This window comes from Lepus europaeus, chromosome 10, assembly GCF_033115175.1.
Source record: "Lepus europaeus isolate LE1 chromosome 10, mLepTim1.pri, whole genome shotgun sequence".
Classification (NCBI taxonomy): domain Eukaryota; kingdom Metazoa; phylum Chordata; class Mammalia; order Lagomorpha; family Leporidae; genus Lepus; species Lepus europaeus.
In genome coordinates this window covers 95,634,637-95,659,364 of record NC_084836.1, presented here as the reverse complement: position 1 = coordinate 95,659,364, position 24,728 = coordinate 95,634,637, and the positions used below count along the sequence as shown (strand labels likewise).

Here is a 24,728-nt window from a genome sequence, read left to right as displayed (position 1 = left end):
AAGATTTATTTATTTGAAGGTAGAGTTACAGAGAGGCAGAGGCAGAGGGAGTTCTTCCATCTGCTGGCTCACTCCCCCGATAGCCCCAATGGCTGGAGCTGAACCGATCCAAAGCCAGGAGGCAGGAGCTTCTTCCGGGTCTCCCATGTGGGTGCAGAGGCCCAAGGACTTGGAACATCTTCCACTGCTTTCCCAGGCCATCACAGAGATCTGGATTGGAAGTGGAGCAGCTGGGACTCGAACTGGCATCCATATGGGATGCCAGCACTGCAGGTGGCAACTTTACCCACTACGCCACAGCGCCGGCCCCAGGAGGCAGTACTTATTATCTGTGGTACATTCAGAAGCTTTCTGTTGTGTTCGATTCTTTTTTTTTTTTTTTGTCTAACAGTTTATTTCTTTGAAAAGCGGAGTAACAGAAAGAGGGAAGGGGAGAGAGAGAGACCGTCCATCCGCTGGTTCACTCCCCAAATGACTGCAACAGCCAGGGCTGGGCAAGGTTGAAACCAGGAGCTGGGAACTCCTTCTGGGTCTTCTGCATGGGTGACAAGGACCTAAGCACTTGGGCCATCTTCCGCTGCCTTCCCAAGTGCATGAGCAGGGAGCTGGATTGGAAGCAGAATAGCCAGGTCTCAAAACTAGCATTCTGATATGGGATGCTGGTGTCACACACCTGCTATGCCACAACACCAGCCCCAATTCTGTCTTACTCTGTTTTTTGTGTAAACTTTTTTATTGAAGTGCAGCATACGTATAACGTTACAGAGACTTCTCATAAAGTAAGCACATCCTTCCATCAGCAGTTAGGACAGATAGTTCTGGGAAGACTCCATCGTGAGAGCCTCTTAGCACTGCCACTGCCCCGGGGGAGCCACTGGCCTGACGACTGGCACTGTTTTTTCTGTTTCGTTAGTAATGACCCCTTGAATTGATTTCAAGACCAAGTAGGTCTTAACTCTTGGTTGGAAAAACACAGCTTTATTTTATCTTCCCAGTAATCCTTGAGATAGGAATTGTTGGTTTCATTGATCAAAAAGTTGATGCCCAGAAGTGACTTGATTGCCCCTGAGGTCACCCAGCATTACTGCTTCCCTTTTCCCCTTATGTGACCCGCGCTGCTCCCTGAGGTAAGGAATGACTTGCTTTGGAACTTCAGCGGTAGCCCTTGTTTTATGTCTAGTTTATCACTTCCTCTTAATGTTTTTTGCAAGCTTGATATTCATTATTAATGTAGCATTAGTGAAATCCTGATATTCTTAAGTACTGAGTGTGTTTTTGTGAATCTGAGTCAGATGTGTTTACTCAGTGTTCTGGAGGTTGTGTGACTTGCAATCTTCTATGACATTTGTCCTCTGGCCTCTACCTAATAGAATGAAATTCTGCAGGGCTATAGGTGGTAAACAGGTGTCACAGCTCCCCACCCTGCTGACCTGTAGTTCCTCCCCTGCCTGTAGGCTTTGCCTGTGGAGGGATTTCTTTCTATTCCATCATCTTCCTCTGGCTCCAGAACAGCTACCTGGAAGTTTAAGTGCTGAGTGAGGTCACTCCTTCCAGCCAGCATCCCTGGGAGTAGATGCTCTGAGAGCTGCTGAGACTGACGCCCAGAAATTCCTGCCTGACCCCGGGGGCTCTCCCCGGCTATGAAAGTTCACTGGCTGCTTTAATTCTTAGGAGCCTCAGCCTTCTGGGTTTTCTGCCCTTAGTAGAATTCTTTGGGAGAGAGGCAGCTTGGAAACACTGCCAAGACAATTTTTTGCAAAGCAGAATTGCAGGGCATGGGAATATAGCAATGACTAATAACCAAAGGCTCTTCCACCATCAGTTTATGTTGCAGTGGGGGAGACAGACACATGTGTAATCATTTTGGGGAGACCAGGATAAGCACCTGGCTCCTGCCATCGGATCAGCGCGGTGCGCCGGCCGTAGTGCGCTACCGTGGCGGCCATTGGAGGGTGAACCAACGGCAAAAGGAAGACCTTTCGCTCTCTCTCTCACTGTCCACTCTGCCTGTCAAAAAAATAAGTAAATAAATAAAGTACATGTTTCTTAATAAGAGGATAGCATTTGGAGTGTTAGCATCTGAAATGGTCTTCTAGGATGTGGTCCAGTTGGCTCAAAGAACAGATGTATCCTGACTCTGCCTAGAGAATTTCCCGTTACTGAAGGAAGCATGTGGAAATGTCCACAGACCTAGTCATTCTGTAAGATGTGATGAAACTGTTTAGGGCTTTAAACCTTTTAGGCTTCACTTGTCTACTTCTTCATTGTCTCTGGCACTGCATTAGCTGTTGTTTGGAAATAGAAGTCATTATCTCCCTGGAGCTCATGGTTGCCCCTGGAGGCACCCCCAAATCTTTTAACCTTTGGGAAGGGCTAACATGCAGTGCTTATAGTCATTAGTTGCGTTTATGTAACTGTGCCTATAGGTTGTCTTTCCCACAGGCTGGCAAGCCAGTTTTCTAGGCCTTTTAAAAGGTTGATGAATTTGATTTGTTTGCAGAGCGGTCTTGAGCTTCTTATAGATTCAAGGTGAGAAGCTCTGGAGGTAAAAGATGAATAGGCACTCTCTGCTTTTGATTTGGAAATTAATGTAAATGGTCTTGAAGTTAATGTAAATGTACATGAAAGCATAACAAGTCCTGCATGGGGGAGGTACATACAGCATTCTTTGGGGACTTTGTCAGAAGAGAGATCAAGTTGATGAGAAGGATGGAATTATAGTTTCCTAGGGCTGTTGTAGCAAATGACCATAAACTGGATGGCTTAAAACAACAGAAATGGGCCGGTGGCTTGGTGCAGTGGGTTAAGCCTGTAGCCTGCCCTGCCAGTATCCTGTGTAAGTGCTGGTTTGAGTGCTGGCTGCTTTGCTTCCAATGAACCAGGAATCCAGCTTTCTAATGAACCTGGGAAGGAAATGGATAATGGCTCAAGTACTTGGGACACCTGGATGGAATTCCAGGCTCCTGGTGTTGGCCTGGTCCAGCCCTGTCCCTTGCAGCCATTTGGGGAATAAACCAGCAGATGAAAGATATTTCTCTCTTTCCCTCTGTAACCCTGCCTTTCAAATAAATAAATATTTAAGAAAACAAAACAAAGCAACAGAAACTTATTTTTTCTTAGTTCTGGAGGCTAGAAGTCTGAGATCCTGGTGTTGGCAGGGCTCTACTCCCTGGAAGCCCCAGGAAGATCTGTGTCTTGTTCTTTCAGCTTTTGGTGGCATTTCTTGGCCCTGTCTCCCTCTCTGCTCTCTTCTCTCTGATCTTTTGCCTCTTTTTTTTTTTTTTTTTTGACAGAGTGGACAGTGAGAGAGAGAGACAGAGAGAAAGGTCCTCCTTTTTTCTGTTGGTTCACCTTCCAATGGCCGCTGTGGCTGGCACGCTGCGCTGATCCGAAGCCAGGAGCCAGGTGCTTTTCCTGGTCTCCCATGCGGGTGCAGAGCCCAAGCACTTGGGCCATCCCCCACTGCATTCCTGGGCCACAGCAGAGAGCTGGACTGGAGGAGGAGCAACTGGGACAGAATCCGGCGCCCATACCGGGCCTAGAACCTGGGGTGCCGGCGCCGCAAGGCGGAGGATTAGCCTAGTGAGCCATGGCTCTGGCCTGCCTTTTCTTTTTAGATTTAGGCTTAGCCTACTATGCCACAGCGCCAGCCCCTTGCCTCACTCTTACAAGGATGCATGTGATTTCATTTAGGGCTTACCTGGGTAATCCAGGCTATACTTCCCCCTTCAGGCACTGTAATTTAGTCATATCTTTTGCGCTACATGTGAGGCAATATTCACAGTTTCAGGGGTTAGTGAATTTATTTGGGGTGTGGGCATTTTTTCTTGTTACCCACAGACAGGAATCATGGAAGATTTTCCTTAATGGCTTTTAAGATAAGAGACTTAAAGGGCAGCGCTGTGGCTTAGTGGGTGAAGCTGCCGCCTGCAGTGCCGCATCCCATATGGGTACCGGTTAAAGTCCTGGCTGCTGCAGTTCCCATCCAGCTCTCTACTTTGGCCTGGGAAAGCAGTAGAAAATGACCCAAGTCCTTGGGTCCCTGCATCTGTGTGGGAGACCTGGAAGAAGCTGCTGGCTCCTGGCTTCGGATTGGCCGAGCTCCAGCCATTGCGGCCACTGGGGAGTGAGCCAGCAGATAGAAGACCTCTCTCTCTGCCTCTGCCTCTCTGAAACTCTACCTTTCAAATAAATAAATCAATAAATCTTAAAAAAAAAAAAAAGACTTAAAAGGATGAACAGGAAGGAGCAATGGGGGAGAGGAGGGCAAGGTGGGATATATAATCAGAAACAAGGAATCACGTGGGATGAGCGGGGATGGGGTGCAGAGGCCCTTGAGTGGGAATATTTGTGTTTAAGTCACCAGGGAAAACAAGTGGTGGAAGGGGGTGAATTGGCTGTGTGTGGAGAATAAATCAGAAGGGAGGAATTCATGGAAAAACCAGTGAGGAGGCCAGTACAGCAGACAGATCGAAAGCAGACGTCCGCAAGGACATCAGCAGTGAGGACAAGGGGAAGGGCTGGTGAGGAAAGGCCCTACACAGTGTGAGGACTGCTGGAGGGGTAGGATAGGGACTCAGATTGTGATGACAATGTTTCCCATGGGACGTCTCTGGTAGATTGGAAGCTTGAAGGAAAGCAGGAGAACGAGTTAGTGTGGATGAGAAAAGAGGGGATTAGTTTGGTTTTGGGCCCATTGAGTTTGAGTTACCTTATTGGTTGATTGAAATTCCACTGGAGCTTATATATGACTAGTGTTAATCAGGGATGGGTCCAGGGAAGAGAGGCTGAACCTCTGTGTCAGCTCACACAGGGTGCGGTGCCTTGGATACTGACATTTAGGAGGTATGGAGAGAAAGAACTGAGAAGATGTAATTAGCTGTACATGTAAAAGCCACTCAGATGAAAAGGAAAACAATCCATTGGCTCATGTGACTTGAAAGAAAGGGAATTCTAGCGTCAGGTCTGGTTTAATACAAGGGCCTAAAATGCTACCAAGTTCAGATCAGTTGGACAGTTTATTCCTATCAGTGATATTCTTCAACTGAGCAATATTTCCCTGCCTGTGGGTTCAATTCCTGGAGGTGGAAACGTGGGCTTTTGGTATCATAGATACGATCCATCACCCAACTGTTGGTGTTTTGGAAATTACTGGATACTGTCTGCCCAAATTTAACTTTCTATTATGCAATGTGTAGTTAAGCCTGGTTCTACCGTTTGCTCTGACTCAGGGGCTGTGTATAATGTCATCCAGCTTCTCCTTGGTTTGCAATATGCCCGGGAGAAGCAGAAGGCCCAGCTTCAGTTTCATGTCAGCTCTTGATGTACACACCCAGAACATCAAGTCCTATTGGGACTGATCTAGAACAAAGTGCAAGACCATGAGAAAAGTTGTCATGACGTACTCATGTTTGGCTGAATTTATGTGGTGTGATCAATTTGGAAATAATGCTTAATTCCCTTTCACTTCACGTATTAGAACAATTTCCTATTAACTAATTTTTTTTTCTTTCTTTCTTTCTTTCTTTCTTTTTTTTTTTTTGAGATTTAGAAACATCCACTGGTTTACTCCACAAGTGCCTACAGTTGCCACTGGGGTAAAACCAGGAGCTGGGAACTCAGTCCAGGTCTTCCATGTGGGTGGTAGGGATTCAACTACTTGAGCCATCCCTTGTCTCCCATGGTCTGCATTAGCAGGAAGCTGGAGTCAGGAACTGAAGCCGGATATTGAACCAAGATACTCTGATGTGGCACAGTAACCAGTGTCCTAACTGCCAGGTTAAACGTCCATCCCCAGTATGTTTTGACTTTTGGTTTTAGCATGCTGTAGTAAATATCCGGGGACAAGCTCTTCAGTTGAATACATCTGAGACACTGTTCATTGATCCACCAAACTTTGTTCTCCCGCCATCTCTTGACTTTCAAATTAGCTTCATTTTTAGGCTTTTAAATCATAGAAAGATGTCTGCCAGCAGGTAAAGTCTCATGGAAAAGGCCATGCCTCCCTCCTCCTGGCTCCAGAGTACAAGAATTTGATGTGATTGAGTTTGTCTTTACCTTGACCTGGTCATTTTGTTTAAGAGAGCACAGTGTGCTGATTTATCAGGTCTAAATTATATGTCCATGATGGGAGTTGGGGATGGGAGGAGCACCCAGAAGCGAAATAAGGGAAGTCCAGTTGCTGAAAGGAGAACCAAAGCTGGGTAGTAAAACACTGAATGTTCAGTATACCAGGGATCTGGGTGGGAGAAGTAGTGTTTACTAAGCAGGCATGGGTGAGTGCTACAGAGGTGGCTGTGAGCCTGGTGATGGAGATCTGTTTTTCAGCTCCACAGACAGGGGCTGAATGATCTTTCAGGGGAAGCAGTTCCTGAAATTCAGTATAGGCTGAAGCCAGGTTCGGGAAGTTTGAAGAGTTGGTGAGGAAAGGAGAACACATGGTGAGTGGGAAATTTTGTAAGCTGGCTTGTAAGTGAAGAAAGAGGTGGACTGGTTGGTGGCTTGGGGTGGAACGGAGTCTGAACAATGGTTTTAGGAGAAACATCTGAAGAGTGGTTAGGTCCGAGAGTAAAAGGGTCAGTCAAGATAGTAGAGGGCGAGCGACGATGAGTTGTTTCGTCTAGGAGGACTCTAGAAGACATGGGGTCTGGGTCACGGGAAGACAGGCCAGCCATGTCTTAGTCTGCTTGAGCTGCTGTAACACAGTGCCATAAGTGGGTGGCTTTCAACAACAGAAATTTATTTTTCATGGTCCTGGAGCCTGGGAAGTCAGAGATCAAGGTGCTGCTGTAGACCAGGGCCTGCTTCCTGGTCTCCAGATGGCTTCTCTCGGTGTGCTCACATGGGGGAAGAGGGGGTTTCTCAGGGGCCTGTTTTATGAGGGCATCAGCTCCTGTCACCTGCCGGGGGCCCAGTCTCCTAATGCCATCACTTTAGGGGTTGGTGTTTAGTAAATGAATCTTTCCAGGGGACGCAAACATTCAGACTTTAGCAGGCGGGGACTTCCAGACAGAGCTGTGGCCAGGGCCCAGGCAATGGTACTGACCCAATTATTTTACTTCTTTTTGACAGAGTATGCTACTGACTGCCTTTCTGTCATATATATATATATATATATATATATATATTACATATATTATATATATATATATTTTTGACAGGCAGAGTTAGAGACAGAGAGAGAAAGAGACAGACAGAGACAGAGAGAAAGGTCTTCCTTCTGTTGGTTCACTCCCCAAATGGCTGCTACGGCTGGTGCACTGCGCCAATCTGAAGCCAGGAGCCAGGTGCTTCCTCCTGGTCTCCCATGCGGGTGCAGGGCCCAAGCACTTGGGCCATCCTCCACTGCACTCCCAGGCCACAGCAGAGAGCTGGACTGGAAGAGGAGCAACCGGGACAGAACCCGGCGCCCCAACCGGGATTAGAACCTGGAATGCCAGCACCTCAGGCGGAGGATTAGCCTAGTGAGCCGCAGCGCCAGCCAGTGTCATAATTTAAAAGAACCTGAAATATCACACCAGGATTCTTCAGTTGCTTCCAGGTTACAGTGGAAGCTGCATAGTTTTATATTTGAACCTTGGTCTCCAGGTCACTAGATGAAGTATCTTCAGCTTATAAAAGATAGGTAGACTTTCTATTAAAAGTAAAGCTTGTAAACCTTAGGTTGGCAGGTACAAACAGAACTAGTAGTTTCTTTCCCAGTTTCCTGTATTCACAACAGAATGAGAACACAGCACATTCCTTAGCAGCTGGCTGTTTGGGGGTACCGCAGGAATTTGGTGCCTGGATGATGCGTGTGTATCCCGAGGTGCATCTGTAAGTAGTAGTGACTGACTGACAGGGATATGGGGTGTCCTGCAAGGAATGTTCTCCACAGCTGTGCTAGGGCCTCTCCAAGCAAAACCTAAAGGTGACTGTGAAGATGGACTAAGACTTTAATTCACACTACCTAAGCACAGGGGAGGCTGAGACACTGATACTTTAACCTGTGTGGTAATGGAACAGAGGGATAGGCAGACTGCTTTGAAAATCAGATTGAGATTTTTGGGTCGGATACTGTAGAACAGAGAAGAATCAAAGAATGACTCCTAACCGTTCAGTGAAGAGTTGCCCCAGGGCACTGGGAAAGTCCTATTCCCCAGCTCTGTCCAAAGATGCAGGTCACCTGCCTGGGAAAACCTGTTGGAGCATGGGGAAAACCTCACGCTAACTGGAAGGATACTGCAGTTCCAAGTATGTCTTTCAGGTTGTAGTCCATGTTGCAGCAGATGGCCTCTGACTGTCCTACCCACTGCTCCCTTACAGTCGGAGGCAGCAGTAGTCACCTTCTAGCTGTCCTGCCTGCCTGCTGCTCCCTCACAGGGTGTTCAAAAGATCAACTCTGCTCACACTCTGACTGCTCTAGAAAACTCCTCCACTGCCCATATTGGCATCAGTTGAGTGCTCCCTGCCACACATTCTTGCCTAATTAATTGAAGAAATTATGTTTTTACAATTGTACAATGTGAAAAATATAATTATTATACATTTTTATTTTCCTTTGCTTGTTTTTTAATGTGCATGTAGGCAAATGTAAGGATCTTCGTAAGGGAGCAGATTTCAGGTTTTGATTCTTTTTTTTTTTTTTTTTTTAGATTTATTTTATTTATTTGAAAGAGTTACAGAGAGAGGCAGAGACAGAGAGAGAGGTCTTCCATCCGCTGGTTCACTCCCCAGATGGCTGCAACGGTCGGATCTGTGCCAATCCAATTCCAGGAGCCAGGAGCTTCTTCTGGGTCTCCCACGTGGGTGCAGGGGCCCAAGCACTTGGGCCATCTTCCACTGCTTTCCCAGGCCATAGCAGAGAGCTGGATGGGAAGAGGAGCAGCTGGGACTAGAACTGGCTCCCATATGGGATGCCAGCGCTTCAGGCCAGTGCTTTAACCTGCTGTGCCACAGCACCGGCCCCAAGTGTTTTGATTCTTGATTAACAGACCATCAACAAGTTGTGATGCCTGTACAGGTACCAAACTACATCTTTCTGAAATACGTTTCTGGTATTTTTTAGATTGTTTCCAAATGGTTGAGCATCCCTAACCTGAAAATCTGAAACTCAAAATGCTCTGAAATCTGAAACTTTTTATTTTTATTTGTTTTTTTAAAAGACTACAACAGCCAGAGCTGGGCCATGCAGGGTCTGGGTCTTCCATGTGGGTGGCAGGAACCCAAGTACTTGAGCCATCATCTGCTGCCCTCAGGCACATGAGCAAGAAGCTGGATCAGAAGGCAGAGGTGGGATTTGAACCCATGGAATATGAGAGGGAATACAGGTGTCCCAAAGGCAGTTTAACCCACTGTGCCACAATGCCTACCCATGAAGTCTGTAACTTTTTAAGTGCCCACATAATACTTAATAAGTTTTGGATTTTGAGGAACATGTTAGATTTCAGTTGAGGAAAGCTCAGCTGTATAGATACTCCAAAACTCCAAAATCTGAGGCTCTCCTAACCCTTCAGATAGAGGATACTCTGTGTGTATTAGGAGAGTGAAATCATTCTTAAAAAGCATCAACTTAGGCAAATCAACCTTAGTTTGTTAAACTGTTTCCCTGTATGTATTTAAAAACCATGGGTCATGTTTCTGTATAAAGTTTGTACATCTAGCAGAGTAAAATACTGACACATTAGAAAGAACGACATAAGAACTTAGAATCTTGGCAATTCAGTGCTCTTATGCTTTTTTAAAAAGAGGAAGAAAATAATGCAAGCCAGAGTTTTCGAGTGATTGGCATGCTTCTCTTGGTTTGTCTGTTAGTCTGTTAGCTGTATGCAAGTGATGATGAAGCTGAACTGTTTTTACTGCTGCCACCATAGCCATCTGACGCTGCAGGAATCACAGCATTGCTGCTGCTGTGGAAAGCAGACAGAGCTGGGATCTCTGCCGAGCAAGGCCTTGCTCCAGTCTTTTCTCAGGCTCGTGGCTGCAAAAGCTGCTCACGCTTGCTGTCAACAGGCTTAGAACCTGACCCCTCTTTGCTGAGGACTAGATACTGTGGGTTGTTGAGTGGTGCACAGCAAGGGGTGGGACGTGTGGACTGGGATCCATAAATCGTCCCAAAGCTGTGAAGGTCATGAAGGAGTCTGATGGGGGAGACACATGAACTGACACACATTTAGTGAGGAAAACAGGTGGAATGGGAATGACAATGGGAGGAGCTGCTTGGAGGTAACTGAGATGAACCTAGTGACAAAGGAGATAGAAAGGACAGACTTGATGTGTTTTGGTTGTAGAACCAACAGTACTTGAGTCATTGTTCTTATTGAAAGGAACAGCTTACATAAACCATTGGTTTCAATCAGTGTGGTCTTTCCACTTTGCCTTCCAGGTGCTGGTGTCATCTGAAGGCTTCTCTGGAGATGCAGGCCTGTGCCAGAAGCACCTGGCCCTCTTCCCTCCTGCTGCTGGGGGGAGAGTACCGTTTATTATCCCTCCCCCACCAGCCTTCTGACCAGATTCCAGAACTCTGCTCCCAAATAGTCATGTTGCACATTGGCTTTGTCTGGAATTAAATGCTCTTTGTGAACCTGTCATCCTGGTAGAGGGGATTGGATTAAAACTAATCTCACTAGGCTACAATGAAGGAATGGAATGGATTTTGGGAGGGAACAAACTGCAGTGTCCAGGACCTGAGGGAAGATGGGGAGAGAAGAATTAAACATGACTCACAGGTTTCTGGAAGACACAGGGTATAGATGGTGGTGCTGATCACCTGGCTGGCTAGGCAAGACTTCAGGATCAACACTTTTTCAGGCACCATAGAAAGTTCTGTTTAGATATGATCTATTTGAAATGCTTGAATATTTTCTTGTCGAGATGTTAGTAGGTAATTGGGAATATGGATCTGGCATTGGGTGAGAGGTTGGGGTTGGAGATAGAAATGTTGGGATCATTGACCTGGAATTGGCAATAAAGCCAAGGACTGATGGTGGTATTTAGGGAGAGAGTATAGTGGGTCCAGGTTTGAGCTCAGGGCCAGTCCTACACTTTGAGATCGAGTAGAGGGAAAAACAGCACAGGAGACCAAGAGCAAGTAGCCACTTGGTAGAGTGAGAACCTGGAGACTATGGTGTCATGGATATTTCAAGGAGGAAGTGGTTACTGAGAGATGTGATAAGATGAAGACTGGACAGTCCATCGGATTTGGCAGCATGGAGCCTGTTTTGTTTATTTTGTGCGTTTGAAATTGGAGATGCTTTTGTGTCCCCAGAGCCTGTGCCCACACCCTGAAGCCACATTGAGTTCTCAAGCTGAGGTAATGGATATTTGAAAGTCACTGTGATTCAGCTGCCCAGGCGGTCCTTTGTTCATTGGAGATTTGGTTAAACCCCAAGAACTAGAATTGAAAACATTTACTTTCATCCTTGCAGAGATCACAATCTGCATTATTGCATGATCTTGATTTGAACTAACCCCCCCCCTTTTTTTTTTAAAGATTTATTTGAAAGTCATAGTTACATGGAGAAAGGGAGAGAGGGAGAGAGGAAGAGAGGAAGAGAGGAAGGTCTTCCATCTGATGGCCGCAATGGCCTGAGCTGCGCCGATCCGAAGCTAGGAGCCAGGAGCTTCTTCTGGGTCTCCCACATGGGTGCAGGGGCCCAAGCACTTGGGCCATTTTCTACTGCTTTCCCAGGCCATAGCAGAGAGCTGAATGGGAAGTGGAACAGCCAGGATTCCAACTGTCACCCATATGGGATGCCGGTGCTTCAGGCCAGGGCGTTAACCCACTGTGCCACAGCGCTGGCCCCTCTTTTTGTATTAAAGGAACCTTTCAAACATGAGACACATTTTAGTCAACTCCCTTGTACTTACTATACAGGAAAGGTGTAAAAACACTTGATTTTTCCTTTTCTTTATTGATTTAAAAAAAAAGCAACAAAAACTTGATGTCACAGCACCCATCAAAGATGGCTAGAGTGGTTTCTTACAGAGTGGATAGTGAGAGAGAGAGAGAGAGAAAGGTCTTCCTTTTTGCCGTTGGTTCACCCTCCAATGGCCGCTGCGGCCAGCACATCGTGCTGATCCGAAGCCAGGAGCCAGGTGCTTCTCCTGGTCTCCCATGTGGGTGCAGGGCCCAAGCACTTGGGCCATCCTCCACTGCCTTCCCGGGCCATAGCAGAGAACTGGCCTGGAAGAGGGGCAACCGGGATAGAATCCGGCGCCCCAACCGGGACTAGAACCCGGTGTGCCGGCGCCGCAGGGTGGAGGATTAGCCTGTTAAGCCACGCCGCCGGCCTCTTACAGTTATCATTATGAAGTCAGATTTTCATGTGCTTGTGCTTAATTCATTGTTAGTTTCTTATTTATTTTTAAATATTTATTTTCAGTTTTTATTTGGAAAGCAGAGAAATGAGACTCAAACCAGACATTCCAACATGAGATGTGGGTGCCCTAAGCACTGTGCCAAATGCTCGCAATTTATTTTTAAAATTTTACTTTTATTCATTTGAGGCAGAGCAAGACACACACACACACACACACGAGACATATATATATATATATATAGAGAGAGAGAGAGAGAGAAATTTTCCATTTGCTGGTTCACTCCCCAAATACCTACAACACTCAGGGCTGGAGCCAGGAACTGCAATCTAGGGTCTCTTACATTAGTGGCAGGAACCCAACTTCTTGAACCATCACCTGCTGTTTTGTGGGCATTGTACAATGGGTTAAACCACCATTTAGAATACCTGCATCCCATATTGGAATGCCAATTGAGTCCTGACTCCTTCATTTGCTCTGTTTCCTGCTAATGCATCTTGGGATGCAGCAGATGATGGCTTAAGTGCTTGGGCCCCTGCCATCCACATGGAAGATCTAAATGGAGTTGTGGGCTCTTGGCTTTGGCCTGGCCCAGCCCTGGTTGTTTTGGGCATTCGGGAAATGAGCCAGCAGATGGAAGATATTACTCTGTCACTCTGTCTTTCAAATAAATTAAACATTAAATACAAGAAATGAAAATATCATAAATTATTGTTTGGGCCATTAAAAAAAAATTCCAGTACAGTAAACAGCCCAGAGCATTTGCCCACCTGTGGGAACAGGAGAGGTCAGGACACAAGATGCTGGGGACATCAGCTGTCAGGGAACTTGGCAGCACCTCCTGGTTCTACTTCCTGACAAAAGGCTAGGGAGTACCCTAACCCAGTTTCTTTCCCATTTTGTTAAATCTTTTGGCAATAATTGACATACTCCCTTCTTTGGAGGAAACTGGGGAAAAAATTACTTCATCCCACAGTAAGACTGAAGACTCATTTTTCCTTTGCTTCTAAACAGAGATGCCTAATTAGGGACCTGGTAATGGGAGGAGCTTTTCATTTTGCCCTGACCCTGGAGGACAATGGGAAAACAAGTGATGTCATCAGAACCGAATGAGAGCAGAGCCTCTCAGGAGAGCTAGGTGATTTTTCTTCTGCCTCTAGGAATCTCTGTTCTGCATTAAGTGATGTCTTGTGATGGAGGCTGGTACTTCCTGCAGCTGTTCTGATTATAGTTGTATGTGTGTTCTTTAAGTATATGGGTGCATCTATTCCAGAGAGAAAGCTTAATGGCAGGGGTGGGAGAGGGTATGGGAGGATTCCTTTTCATTCCTTGTTATGCACATTCTTGGTTTTACATATGAGACTGGCAGTTGTGAGGAAGGTGAGACCTGGTATAACTGAAGTTTGAATTGGAAAACCTTCACAGGAGTCCTCTTCCTTTATTGAACTCTTTCTCAAACATACAAATCTCTATTTTAATGCTCCTATACTATTTAGGATACATTTGACCACAAATACATATGAAAGAGGAGGAGATGAATGGGGGACCACTGGCTACAACTGTGAAATGCCTCTTGTATTGCTATTAAGAGAGCAATAAATGAGAGTGGGCATTTGGCCTAGCAGTTAAGATGCTAGTTGGGACTTATCCATTTTGGAGTGCCTGGGTTCGAGTACTGGCTCTGCTGCCAGTTCTACCTTCCTGCCAGTGCAGCAAGTGATGGTCCATGGGGGTGATCTCAATTGAGGTTGTGGCTTTATTGCATGAGAATTTTGTCTGTGTCTCTCACTCTCTGCCTTTCAAATAAATAAAAAATTCAAAAAAGCAAAAATGTTGAATTGATGACATAAGCTAGATGTAGCTCAGGTGTAACTGCCATATCAGTAAACCCTGGATTCTCCCTGATAAGAGTCCAATGTGGTGAGGCCTGCTTCCAGTCATCTGTGTTCTAGGTGTCATGGCAGGTGCAGTGGTGAGGACATTGATTTGGTTCTGCTTTCACTGCAGTATGGTCTAAAGGAGGACCCTGTGGTGTGGGGTATTCATGTGAGGAGGGATGGGGTGGGGCACACAAGTTAGGGAAGGTTCCTGGAGAAAGGGATCTCTTAGAGGATAAATCAGAGCTAGCTGAGAAGAGTGGTGGGTCTTAGAAAAGGGCAGTTTGCAGGAAAACATGATCAGAAAAGTAAGGGAGTACAACCTGTCTTAGGAATTGATTCTCATTTAGAGCAGCTACAGGAGACACAGCTGGAAGGGAGACAAGACCCTTTCTTTCTTTCTTTTTTTTTTTTTTTTAATTTTTGACAGGCAGAGTGGACAGTGAGAGAGAGACAGAGAGAAAGGTCTTCCTTTGCCGTTGGTTCACCCTCCAATGGCTGCTGCGGCTGGTGCGCTGTGGCTGGCACAGTGCGCTGATCCGTTGGCAGAAGCTAGGTGCTTCTCCTGGTCTCCCCTGGGGTGCAGGGCCCAAGCACTTGGGCCATCCTCCACTGCACTCCCGGGCCACAGCAGAGAGCTGGTCTGGAAGAGGGGCAACCCGGACAGAATCCGGTGCCCCGACTGGGACTAGAACCCAGTGTGCCGGTGCCGCAAGGCGGAGGATTAGCCTATTGAGCCGCGGCGCCCGCCAACAAGACCCTTTCTTAAAAGTGCTTGTATGCCATTTGAGAGTTTGGAATTGTCCTATGAGAGCTGGTGCTGTGGTATAGTGGGTAAAGCTGCCAGCATCCCATATAGGCGCTGTTCAAGTCCTGACTGCTACACTTCCAATCCAGCTCCCTGCAAATGAGCCTGAAAAGCAGCGGAAGATGGCCCAAGTCCTTGGACCCCTGCTCCCACGCAGCAGACCTGGAAGAGGTTTCTGGCTCCTGGTTTTGAATTGGCCCAGCTCTGGCCCTTGTAGCCTTTTAGGGAGTGAACCAGCAGATGGAAGATATCCCTCACTCTCTTTCAAATAAATTAATTAAAAATATTTGAGAGGTGGAGTTACAGAGGGAGAGACAGAGGTCTTCATCCTCTGGTTCCTTCCCCAAATAGCCTCAATGGCCAGAACTGGACTGATTCGAAGCCAGGAGCTTCTTCTGGGTCTGCCATACGGGTGTAAGGATCCAAGTACCTGGGCCATCTTCTACTGCTTTCCTAGGCCACCAAATAAATAAATCTTAAAACAACAACAACAAAAACTGTCCTATGGGTACTAGGTAGGGTTTAGGACGAGGAGTGACCTGATTAGATTTTCTTTCTGGGAAGTTCCTCTTGCTGCTGCAGTGTCAGGAGTGGGAGTGGGAATGGAATCTGGACTCAGAGGCAAAGCATACTATTAGGCTGCTGCAGTGCCCAGAGGAGAGATGGTGTTGGCTTGAATTAATGGACTTGGGGGGTGAGGAGTAGATGTGGCTGAAAGCTGCTATGGAGGTAGAATTAAGCATGCTGATGAGTGGAGCTAAGGAAGAGGTAATGGGAGTATGGGGTGTATTAATTTTTTTAAAATTAATTTCCCCTGAACTTTTTTTTTTTTAAGATTAATTAATTTATTTGAAAGGCAGAGTTACAGAGAGGCAGAGAGAACGAGAGAGGTCTTCCATTTGCTTCCCCAGATGGCTGCAACAGCCTGAGCTGTACCGATCCGAAGCTAGGAGCGTCTTCCGGGTCTCCCACTCGAGTGCAGGGCCCCAAGGACTTGGGCCATCTTCTGCTTTCCCAAGCCATAGCAGAGAACTGGATTGGAAGTGGAGCAGCCGGGACTAGAACCGGCGCCCATATGGGATGCTGGCACTGCAGGTGGTGGCTTTACTCACTAAGCCACAGTACTGGCCCCTTTCTTCACTTTTTTAAAAAAGTTATTTTATTTAAAAGGCAGGGCTAGAGATAGAGATGTCTCCCATTTGCTGGTTCACTCCCCAAATGCCTGCCAATAGTCAGGGTTGGACCAGGCCTAAGCTAGGAGCCAGGAACAATATTTGAGCTATCTGTCACCTGTTGTTTCCCAGGTTGTTATTAGCAGAAAGCTATATCCAAAGCAGAGTACCCAGGACTCAACCAGCCTCTCTGATAAGAGATGTGGGCATCCTAAGCAGTGCCTTAACCCACTATGCCAAAGGATGTTTGATCTTTTGTTCTGACAATTGAACTCTTCAGATGTGGTTAACATTAGGAAGGGCTAGGAATACCTTTGTTATTATCAATACTGCACAGACACACACACACATACATATTTATTCCAGTAGGAACTCAGACTTGGCTCTGAGAGGGATACTTGAGTCTATGGTCCTTATTAAGGACCCTCCTATTTCTGGCAGTTTCTCTCCAGAGCCCTGTCTACTTGAGTGGGGGGAGTTGACTGTCTGGACATCTGGCCACAGTCCTTGATTAAGAAAATGGCAGGTATTTAGTAGAAAGGTTAGACATAGAGTAATGTCTTTTCTCCAGTAGGAGGTTTGTAATTTGCATATAAAGCCGTGTAAGAAATAGTTTGTAGTATGCAATGCCAGTGGAAAGGACAGAGTCGTTGGAAAAGTAACCAACCCGGGCCTTGAACACCACTTTTTAAAGCAGTTTCTCAGAAGATGAAAGAAAAAAAGCAGGGAAACCTAATGAATGGCACCACTTATTTTCTTTCCCTAATTATTAGCTCCTTTTAGGCAAACATGAACAGAATATATATATATTATAAATTATGTTATTAGTAAGGTATAAAGCTGAGTTGGCACCAGTAAAGAAATGGGGTGTCGGGTGTCCCCTGCCTGGACCCCAACTGGCAGATTACCAGGTTTCTCTGTCTAGCCTTAGCCACAGCTTTTTGGGTCAGGCGGTGTTACTGTGCCATCTTCAGAGGTTCTGAGGTAGGAGGATAGGCCCCTGACACCAACTGATGACCCAAAGGGAACCTCAGAATCACACTCTGTAAGCCCAAGTCAGGCCTTCAGGAAATTCTGAGAATTAGGAGGAGGTGAGAAGAGGTGGGACATGAGCCAGACAATGAGGTGTCCACCTGGAGAGCAGCTGGCGTGGAGGCCTGCCCTGAGTGCAAGAAGCCTCAGAGCCTGCCCAGGCCCCTGCTTTCCTGGGCTGGCTGCTGTCTCTCTCGCTACACATGCTGTGCTGGACTGAGCCAGGACCCAGGCAGAGCCACACCTTGACACAAGGAACTTCCTCTCCCATGCTCTGCTTCTCTTGCCAGTGTTGAAGGCAGGGTCCATGCTGTTCTGGACCCCATAGTGGGGTGAGGTTAGAGGGGCCCTGCAAAGCTGGTTGGGGAGCTTTTTGAGCAAAGGTTTCTCCAGAAACGCTGACTGCTCTCACCAAGCCCTTGTACCGGAACACATCACCCCGTGCCTCTGCCTGTCCCGAGACAGGGTCTGCATGAACGGAAAGGAAAGGGGCCTCAGGAGGCACTTCTTTCCCTTTCCTTTTAGAGCAAGGCTCTTGTTTCCTGTTTACATCAATGCCACAACCCTAGGGGAAGTGCTGAGGAACTGTGGGAGGATGGGCGGTGTTTTTTTGAGATAGCCCTCCTTCTGGGCCAGAAAGGAAGGAGGAGGGGCCCTCTGGGAGTGGTGAGATAGCCTGAAGGGGGAAGTGCTGCCCCGGGGCTGGGCCTTCACACCCACCCCCTACCATTGAGGTGGCAGTGGACACACTAGTCTGGTCCTGCTGCCAGGGCCTCTGCAGAGGCAGGGGAGATGGGGGAGTATGTGGGGCTTGTGAACTGGAACTCAGGGGTGCCAGCATGTTGTCAGTGCAGACACTTTGGTCCATGGAAATTCAAGTTGAATGGATGAGCTCATTAATTCAACAAATCTCTGGGTGCCCACTGTTCCAGGCATTGCTCAGTGCAGTGGTGAACAAGTGCCCACAGCCCCTGACAGCACCGTGCCCAGCAGGTGTATGTTGTGTTCAGCGTGTGCCCCTGTTTACAGCTAACTTGTTAAGGTATCTGCATGCACTGATATGCATGAAAAGCATGCACAGGAAAGAATCAGAAGTAAGATCTAGAATGATCTCCCACCTCAGTGGACTGTGTGGCACACACACTCTGCTATGGAGAGCACTGAGAAGTACTGTTGCTTTAACAGGTAGCCTTTGCATTGCAGATACCTTGGGCCTGCAGTTGAGAGTGAGGAAGCCAGGTAGTCAAAAGCTGAGCTCAAATAATTTATTAGCAACCAGGCCCCAGCAAGGCTGATGGCCACTGTCCCCCTCGGCCCCCTTGGGAAGGGCACTCAGGTTGCCTGGGTGGGTGTTGAAGGCACTCATGCTCCTATGTAGTCAAATTCCTGGTGGACTGGGATTGGGAAGAGTGGTACAGCAGAACCCTGTTGCCAGGGAAGCAGTATCCTGGCTCCTACTGAGTCTTCCTGCTGCACATCTGCCTGTCTCGCCATCCCCTGCAGGAGCAGACTGACAGATGTGCTCAGCATCTCTGATTCTTGGCCCAGCTTGTGCCACTTTTCTTCTGGGCAAGAACTTAGGCCCAAGCACCCCCCTCCTTCCAGGTCCACCGTGGAAGCTGCAACTAGCACTTGGCTTCCTTCACCTCACTTTGCGGATGGTATGAGAGGGAGTTAGGAAGCTTCCAGCCTGCAGGTTCTTAAAGGTTTCTACTCTCCTGTGATGTCCACACCTGGGAGTCAGGAGAGCTAGCTGACTTCCCCCACCTGTGGTCCCATTTCTGCCTGTGAGTGTGCGGTGGTCTCTGTAGGGCTGGTCTGCTGTGCAGGCAGTGCCTCCAGATCTAGCTCCGAGAGTGCTTGTTCTGCAGGCTTTGGTGAATCCTGACGTTCCTGGCTTATAGGCAGGTACAGCCCAGAGAGTGATTCTCTTTTAGGTTTGTCCCTTCTGGGCCCTTCTTTCATTGTTGTTCATGCCAGTCACCTTGAAATCTTGGTAGTAAGGACAGTCACAGTATCTGATAGTTCTCTATCTCCTCTACTACTCCACCTCAGGATACCTCTCTTCTCTTCACCTCTTCCTGCAAGAAGGGAGCAGTCAGGGTTAAGAGGATACAGTGCTGGGCTAAGGTTCATGAAAGGAGGCCGGATGGCCCTGCGAGACTTTGAGCACAGGCCTTCCCCTGCAGGCTGCTGCTGGGCTCTGTTCCGGCCCTTCCCTGCCTGGGAAGCCAGCAGCCTTTGAGAGTCTCCTTGACAACAGGATGCATAAGTTAAAAATAACCCGGTGTGGGGCCTTCTCTGAGTATGAGTGCCCTCTCACCCGCCTGCCTGCCTGCTGTGCTTGAGCTCAGTGGTTGTGGCTTCAGAGAGCCTCTGTCTGGCCTTGTCAGAGCTGGGGTGCTCACATTTTAATGACCCAAGCTTCAGGGGTCAGAGCCGAATGGTCGCAGGGCTGCATTACCTTGTGTTACAGGTGGCTGCCGCCAAGTGCCGGTGTAAATGTACCCTAAAGAATGGGAGCCATGGCCCTCGTTGTCTCTAATAGAGAGGGACAGCACCGGGGTGGTGCAGTATTTCAGAACCTCTTGGGCAGTGAGTACAACATAGCCCTGGGTGGGAGTGTGCTGTATCTCTTCAGGGCATCGCCACAAGGGAGGCCCTTTTTATGAGGTGAGGACACCAACACAGGCCCCCGCAGTGCTTGTCCAGAGGCCCCTGGCTCGGCTGTGCAAAGTAAGGAGCAAGCCCTGTTGTCAGGAGCTCTGGCGCTACTAACTAGGCCGTCTCTGTGGGTGCCTGTCTCTGTATGCACAGTCTGCACTGTTTGTACCACAGCTGTCAGTGAATGGAGAAATAGCTGTCACCACGCGGCAGGGGCTGAGTGTCTCTTAGCCATACCTGGAATGAATTCCTGGCTTTCCCTCTCTCCTGTCTTTGCATCCATTAGTCAGTGTTTTTCTGTGGGTCAGGCATGGGGCTATAATGAGAACAAGGTATGTGGTACCATCTTTAGGGAGCTTCTGGGTAACTGGGGAAGTGTTTATTAAAAAAGGCCCCATCATGTCAGTGCTGGGAGAGAGTGTTGGGAAGAACAGTGACTGGGGTGAGAGGTTTGCAGAAGGCTGGGGGAAGACAGGAGTGCATAAAAACACCTATAAGCCAGTCTAAAGGAAGGCAGAAGATAGCAAGAAACTGACCAATAATCTGATAAAACTGTTGGGCCAGTAAACATAATATGAAATCCCATTCAATTTCATGTTTGTGTTCATTCTTCGGGGAAATTGTTAGTGCAACTTAAAACTGCATGGCTGTTGCTGGGCTTGCACACGTGTGTAACACAGTCTCGAAAGAGGTGGAGGACATCCTGGTGTGATTTTGCATCATTTTTGCATCATTCTGAGTTTCTGCTGAAGAGTAAGATGGACTCCAGAAAGACAGGTTAGTAGGAGACATGCGGCCACGCAGCTTCCCAGCACCCCTGTGTCCTGCCACTGCTTTCCTCCCAGTGCTGCTCCGCAGGTGTGGGGGACGCGCTCTGACTCGGGAGGGCTGTGCACACATTCAGGAGCTTGTGACCGCAGTGCTCGGTGATCCATTTCTCCTCCACCTCTTCTCACAGCATTTGTTTGGAATTCCCTGAAGAAGTAAAATTTCTATGTAGGAGCTAGGATTTAGAATAGCCTTTTCCTTGACCTTTGGGTAAAGAGTTTGTTGCTGGCCTGGTTCTGATCTCCCTCCCCAGACTGGGTCAAGGTATATTCCTGTAGGTGTTTTCTTCATGGCTAGGGCCTGGATGGCAGCTCTGTGTGAGTGGCGTTGCAGGGTCTGCTGATGTCCAGGCCTGGTAGCAGGGAAGGGACAGGCACCCAGGCTCAGGTGTTGACTGGAGTAAGCTGTCAAGTGTAGCCTCCTTTGCGCAGGGTGCTCTTATGAAGTCTGGAAGTGATGATCTGGACTTGGTGGTGGTATTGGCATTGACTGGTCCACAGGGGATAATGACGCACACACTGGCTTCTCCTGAGAGCTCTGGAGGTTCTGAGCATCTGTAGTGTGCTGTGGAGGAGCAGGGGCGGTGCTCTCTGTTCGATTCAATTGTTGGGGAAGAGTTTTCATAGTTGGATGGCTCTTCCCGGGAGCCTGCAGCCAGCCCTGATGGCATAAACCTGGGATACGTGGGCAAGGGCTGGCTCAGGGATCACCGTGGGGGAAATGAGCCACAGCCTCCTTTTTGTGTTCTTTGAGTACAAGAAGAATCTCTCCTCTGGATTGGGCCCCTGCTCTCAGACCTGGCCAAGTGAGCAGATCTGCTCTTCTAACAGAGCGCACCACTGCCTCACAAGTCAGAGCAGTGTCAGGATTGCTGTGCGTCCTGACCGTGCCTGGTTCTTGTGCCCTGTTTGGAGTCTCTCCCCACAGATATCCCAGGACAGCCACATGCTGCTCAGTTGTCTTCTGATCATTTTTGACCCTTTCCTCTTATGTGCTTCTCTCATGCAGGAGTCGGAGTCAGAAGCAAAGGTCGATGGAGAGACTGCATCGGACAATGAGAGCCGAGCAGAACTTGCTCCTCCTCCAGCTCCCGCAGATGACACCCCGGAAGTTCTCAATAGGGCCCTTTCCAATCTGTCTTCCAGGTAACCTGGCTTGGTGATGTCTGAGTGCTATGGAAGACCCAGGACCCTCAGTGGGGCCATCCTACTTGTTAAGGGGTGGGTGCAGGGTGCCCACTTGCCTTAGTGCCCCATCTCTGCCCTGGGCTCCACTGAGTGTCATCTGGTGCTTAGCAGTGACAGCAAGCACAGAGGGTGCTCAGGATGGAGGGCAGCCCTGCCTGCAGGGACCTGGCCCTGGAAGGCTGCTCTGGGCTGGGCTAGGTTGGGAGGTGCAGTCAAAGGAGGAGCAAGAGTATGGACCAAGGGGTGGGGTGGGTGAGGTCAGCAGACACAGCACACTGCAGAAACTCGACCTTGTGCTGGTGACTAAGGAGCTGGTGCTTTTCACTGGCAGTCCGCATTTCTGGCTCAAAGATTAGTTCTCCTTCTCCCATATACCTTTTTTCTTTTTAATATTTATTTATTTTATTTGAAGGGCAAAATGACAAAGAGATATCTACTACCAGTTCAGTCCCCAAATGGCCACAACAACTGGGCAAGGCTAAAGCCAGGAGTCAGCAACTCTAGCCTGGTCTCCCACATGGCTGGCAGAGGCCCAAGCACTTGGGCCATCTTGTGTTGCCTTCCCAGGTGCATTAGCAGGGAGCTAGATCAGAAGCTGAGTAGTTGGGTCTCAAACAGGCTCTCTGACATGGAATGTTTTCCCAGCAAGCAGCGGCTTAACCTTCTGCACTGCAATCCTGGCCCCTAAAGGAAAAGCTTTTGGCCCTCGAGAAGCTGGTCCTTCTAACACCAGCTCTCTGGGTAGATTAGAATTGCAAATTATAAGGCCCCAAAGCTTTAAAGTGTTGCTCTGTGTATCTCCTGGCTGTTCTTCTGGGAGACTGTATTGTGCAGTGGCTAAGGGCAGCCTCTGGAGCCAGAGCCCTGGATGTCAGTCTCAGCTTCTTCATGGGCCAGATGGATGACCTTTGTCTCCATTTCCTCCTCTATAAAGCTAGTGTGCTGAGGGTTGAATGGTGTAGTGTATATAAAGTCCTTAGAGAAGTGCCTGGTGGATATCTGGGAAAGCTCCTGTTATCATTGCTTAATATTATTTCCATCACCATGGTGGTGCAGGGGTAGTGCATGGTAGGATTCTGCTGTAGGAAACATGTTCATAATTTTTTCTTCAGGAACAGCACTGTAGAAACCCTCCAAGTAGACACAGGACCAAAGGACACTACCTTTCCCTCAGGTCTCTGTTTATTTTGTTTGATGCCTGCCTTAAGATGTAAGCTGAATGTGTATTTTTCTGAAGTTCTTGGAGCACCTGCTGAGTATGATTGTAGGTGCCAAGGGGCCCTGCTGCCACCAGCATGTGGCTGCTGCCTCTATCAAAGTGACAGAAATGCTCTGGAAAGGATTGAACACAAAGCCCCCAAATCTCAGGAAGAGCCAGAGCCCTGGGGGAGGGGGGGTGTTTTGGTTCTTTTTGGAATCCTAACTGGTGTTGTCTTCTTCCCCTACACTCTAACCTAGATGGAAGAACTGGTGGGTGAGAGGCATCCTGACTTTGGCCATGATTGCATTCTTCTTCATCATCATCTACCTGGGACCAATGGTTTTAATGATGATTGTAAGTGTCATTTACATGCTATATTTAAAAAATTATTTCCATTTTATTTCAGAGGTAGAGAGAGAGAAAGAGGGAGAGGCATTCAGACAGAGATCATCCATTTGCTGATTCACTCTCTAAATGGCCACAAGAGCCAGAGCTGGACCAGGCTGAAGCCAAGAGTCTAAAACTCCATCTGGGTCTCCCACGTGGGTGGCAGGGTCCCAGCAACTTGAGTCATCATCTGCAGACTCCTAGGGTGCACAAGCTAGAATTGGAAGTGGAGCTGATACCTGAGCCCAGGTACTCTGATATGGGATATGGGCATCCCAAGCCAGTGCCTTAGTTACCCCTTCATGCTATGCTATTTTATTTTTGCCTTGAGTTCTTCCTGCAGGAGCTGTTGCCTTGTGTGCCACATATTGGGTTGATTTTGGGAACTGATTGGGATCCAGACTCCTGAGAATACTTCTACCTTCAAACCACTGGACTTCTGCCTTTCAGCAGCCAACTTGAGGGTCATTGGCAGTGACCAGTTGTTTGTGGTTAAAGATTTCTTTTTTTTTTATGTTCATTCAAGAAGCAGTGAGACAAAGTGTGTACAAGAATGTGTTCTCACTCAGTTCTTCACTCCCCACATATTCACAGTGGGCAGTACTGGAAGCTGGGCTGGACTGAAGCTGGGATCTGGAAAGTCAGTTGGGGGTCTCCATGTGTGTAGCAGAAACCCAGTTACTTGAGCCATCACTGCTGTCTTCTGGATCTGCATTAGCAGGAAGTTAGAGTCAGGAGCTGGAGGCAGGAATTGAACCTAGGCAGGTATTACAGTACAGGATGCAGGTTTTTTTTTAAAATTTATTTGAGAGGTAGAGTTATAGACAGTTGAGAGGGAGAGACAGAGGGAAAGGTCTTCCTTTCTGTTGGTTCACCCCCCAAATGGCTGCAACAGTGAGAGCTGTGTCGATCCAAAGCCAGGAGCCAGGTGCTTCTTCCTGGTCTCCCATGTGGGTGCAGGGGCCCAAGCAGTTGGGCCATCTTCTACTGCTTTCCCAGGCCACAGCACAGAGCTGGGACTGGAAGAGGAGCAACCGGGACTATAACCAGTGCCCATGTGGGATGCCAGTGCCGCAGGCGGAGGATTAACCTACTACACCACGGTGCTGGCCCCAGGATGCAGGTATCTTAACTGCTAGGCTTTATAAAGGTCTGTCCCAATCTCTTAATTTTTTGAATTGACTTTATTATTCTAGCTGTTTGATTAAACTATGACCCTGGGTATGTCTGTGTATCCCTCCTAGTTTGGTTTTATTTTTCTGGGGCCTTCCTCAG

At 47.9% G+C, this 24,728-nt stretch overlaps 1 protein-coding gene across 1 annotated transcript in view; it reads left to right on the top strand.

Annotated features, from left to right (window-relative positions):
• The window catches only part of CDS2 (CDP-diacylglycerol synthase 2), a 67,231-nt gene that overhangs the window by 24,297 nt on the left and 18,206 nt on the right, over positions 1–24,728 (top strand). Inside the window, exons 2-3 of the mRNA XM_062203897.1 lie at positions 21,687–21,823; positions 23,324–23,420. Coding sequence (XP_062059881.1) covers positions 21,687–21,823; positions 23,324–23,420 — 234 coding nt within the window. The remainder of the gene's footprint in view (positions 1–21,686; positions 21,824–23,323; positions 23,421–24,728) is intronic.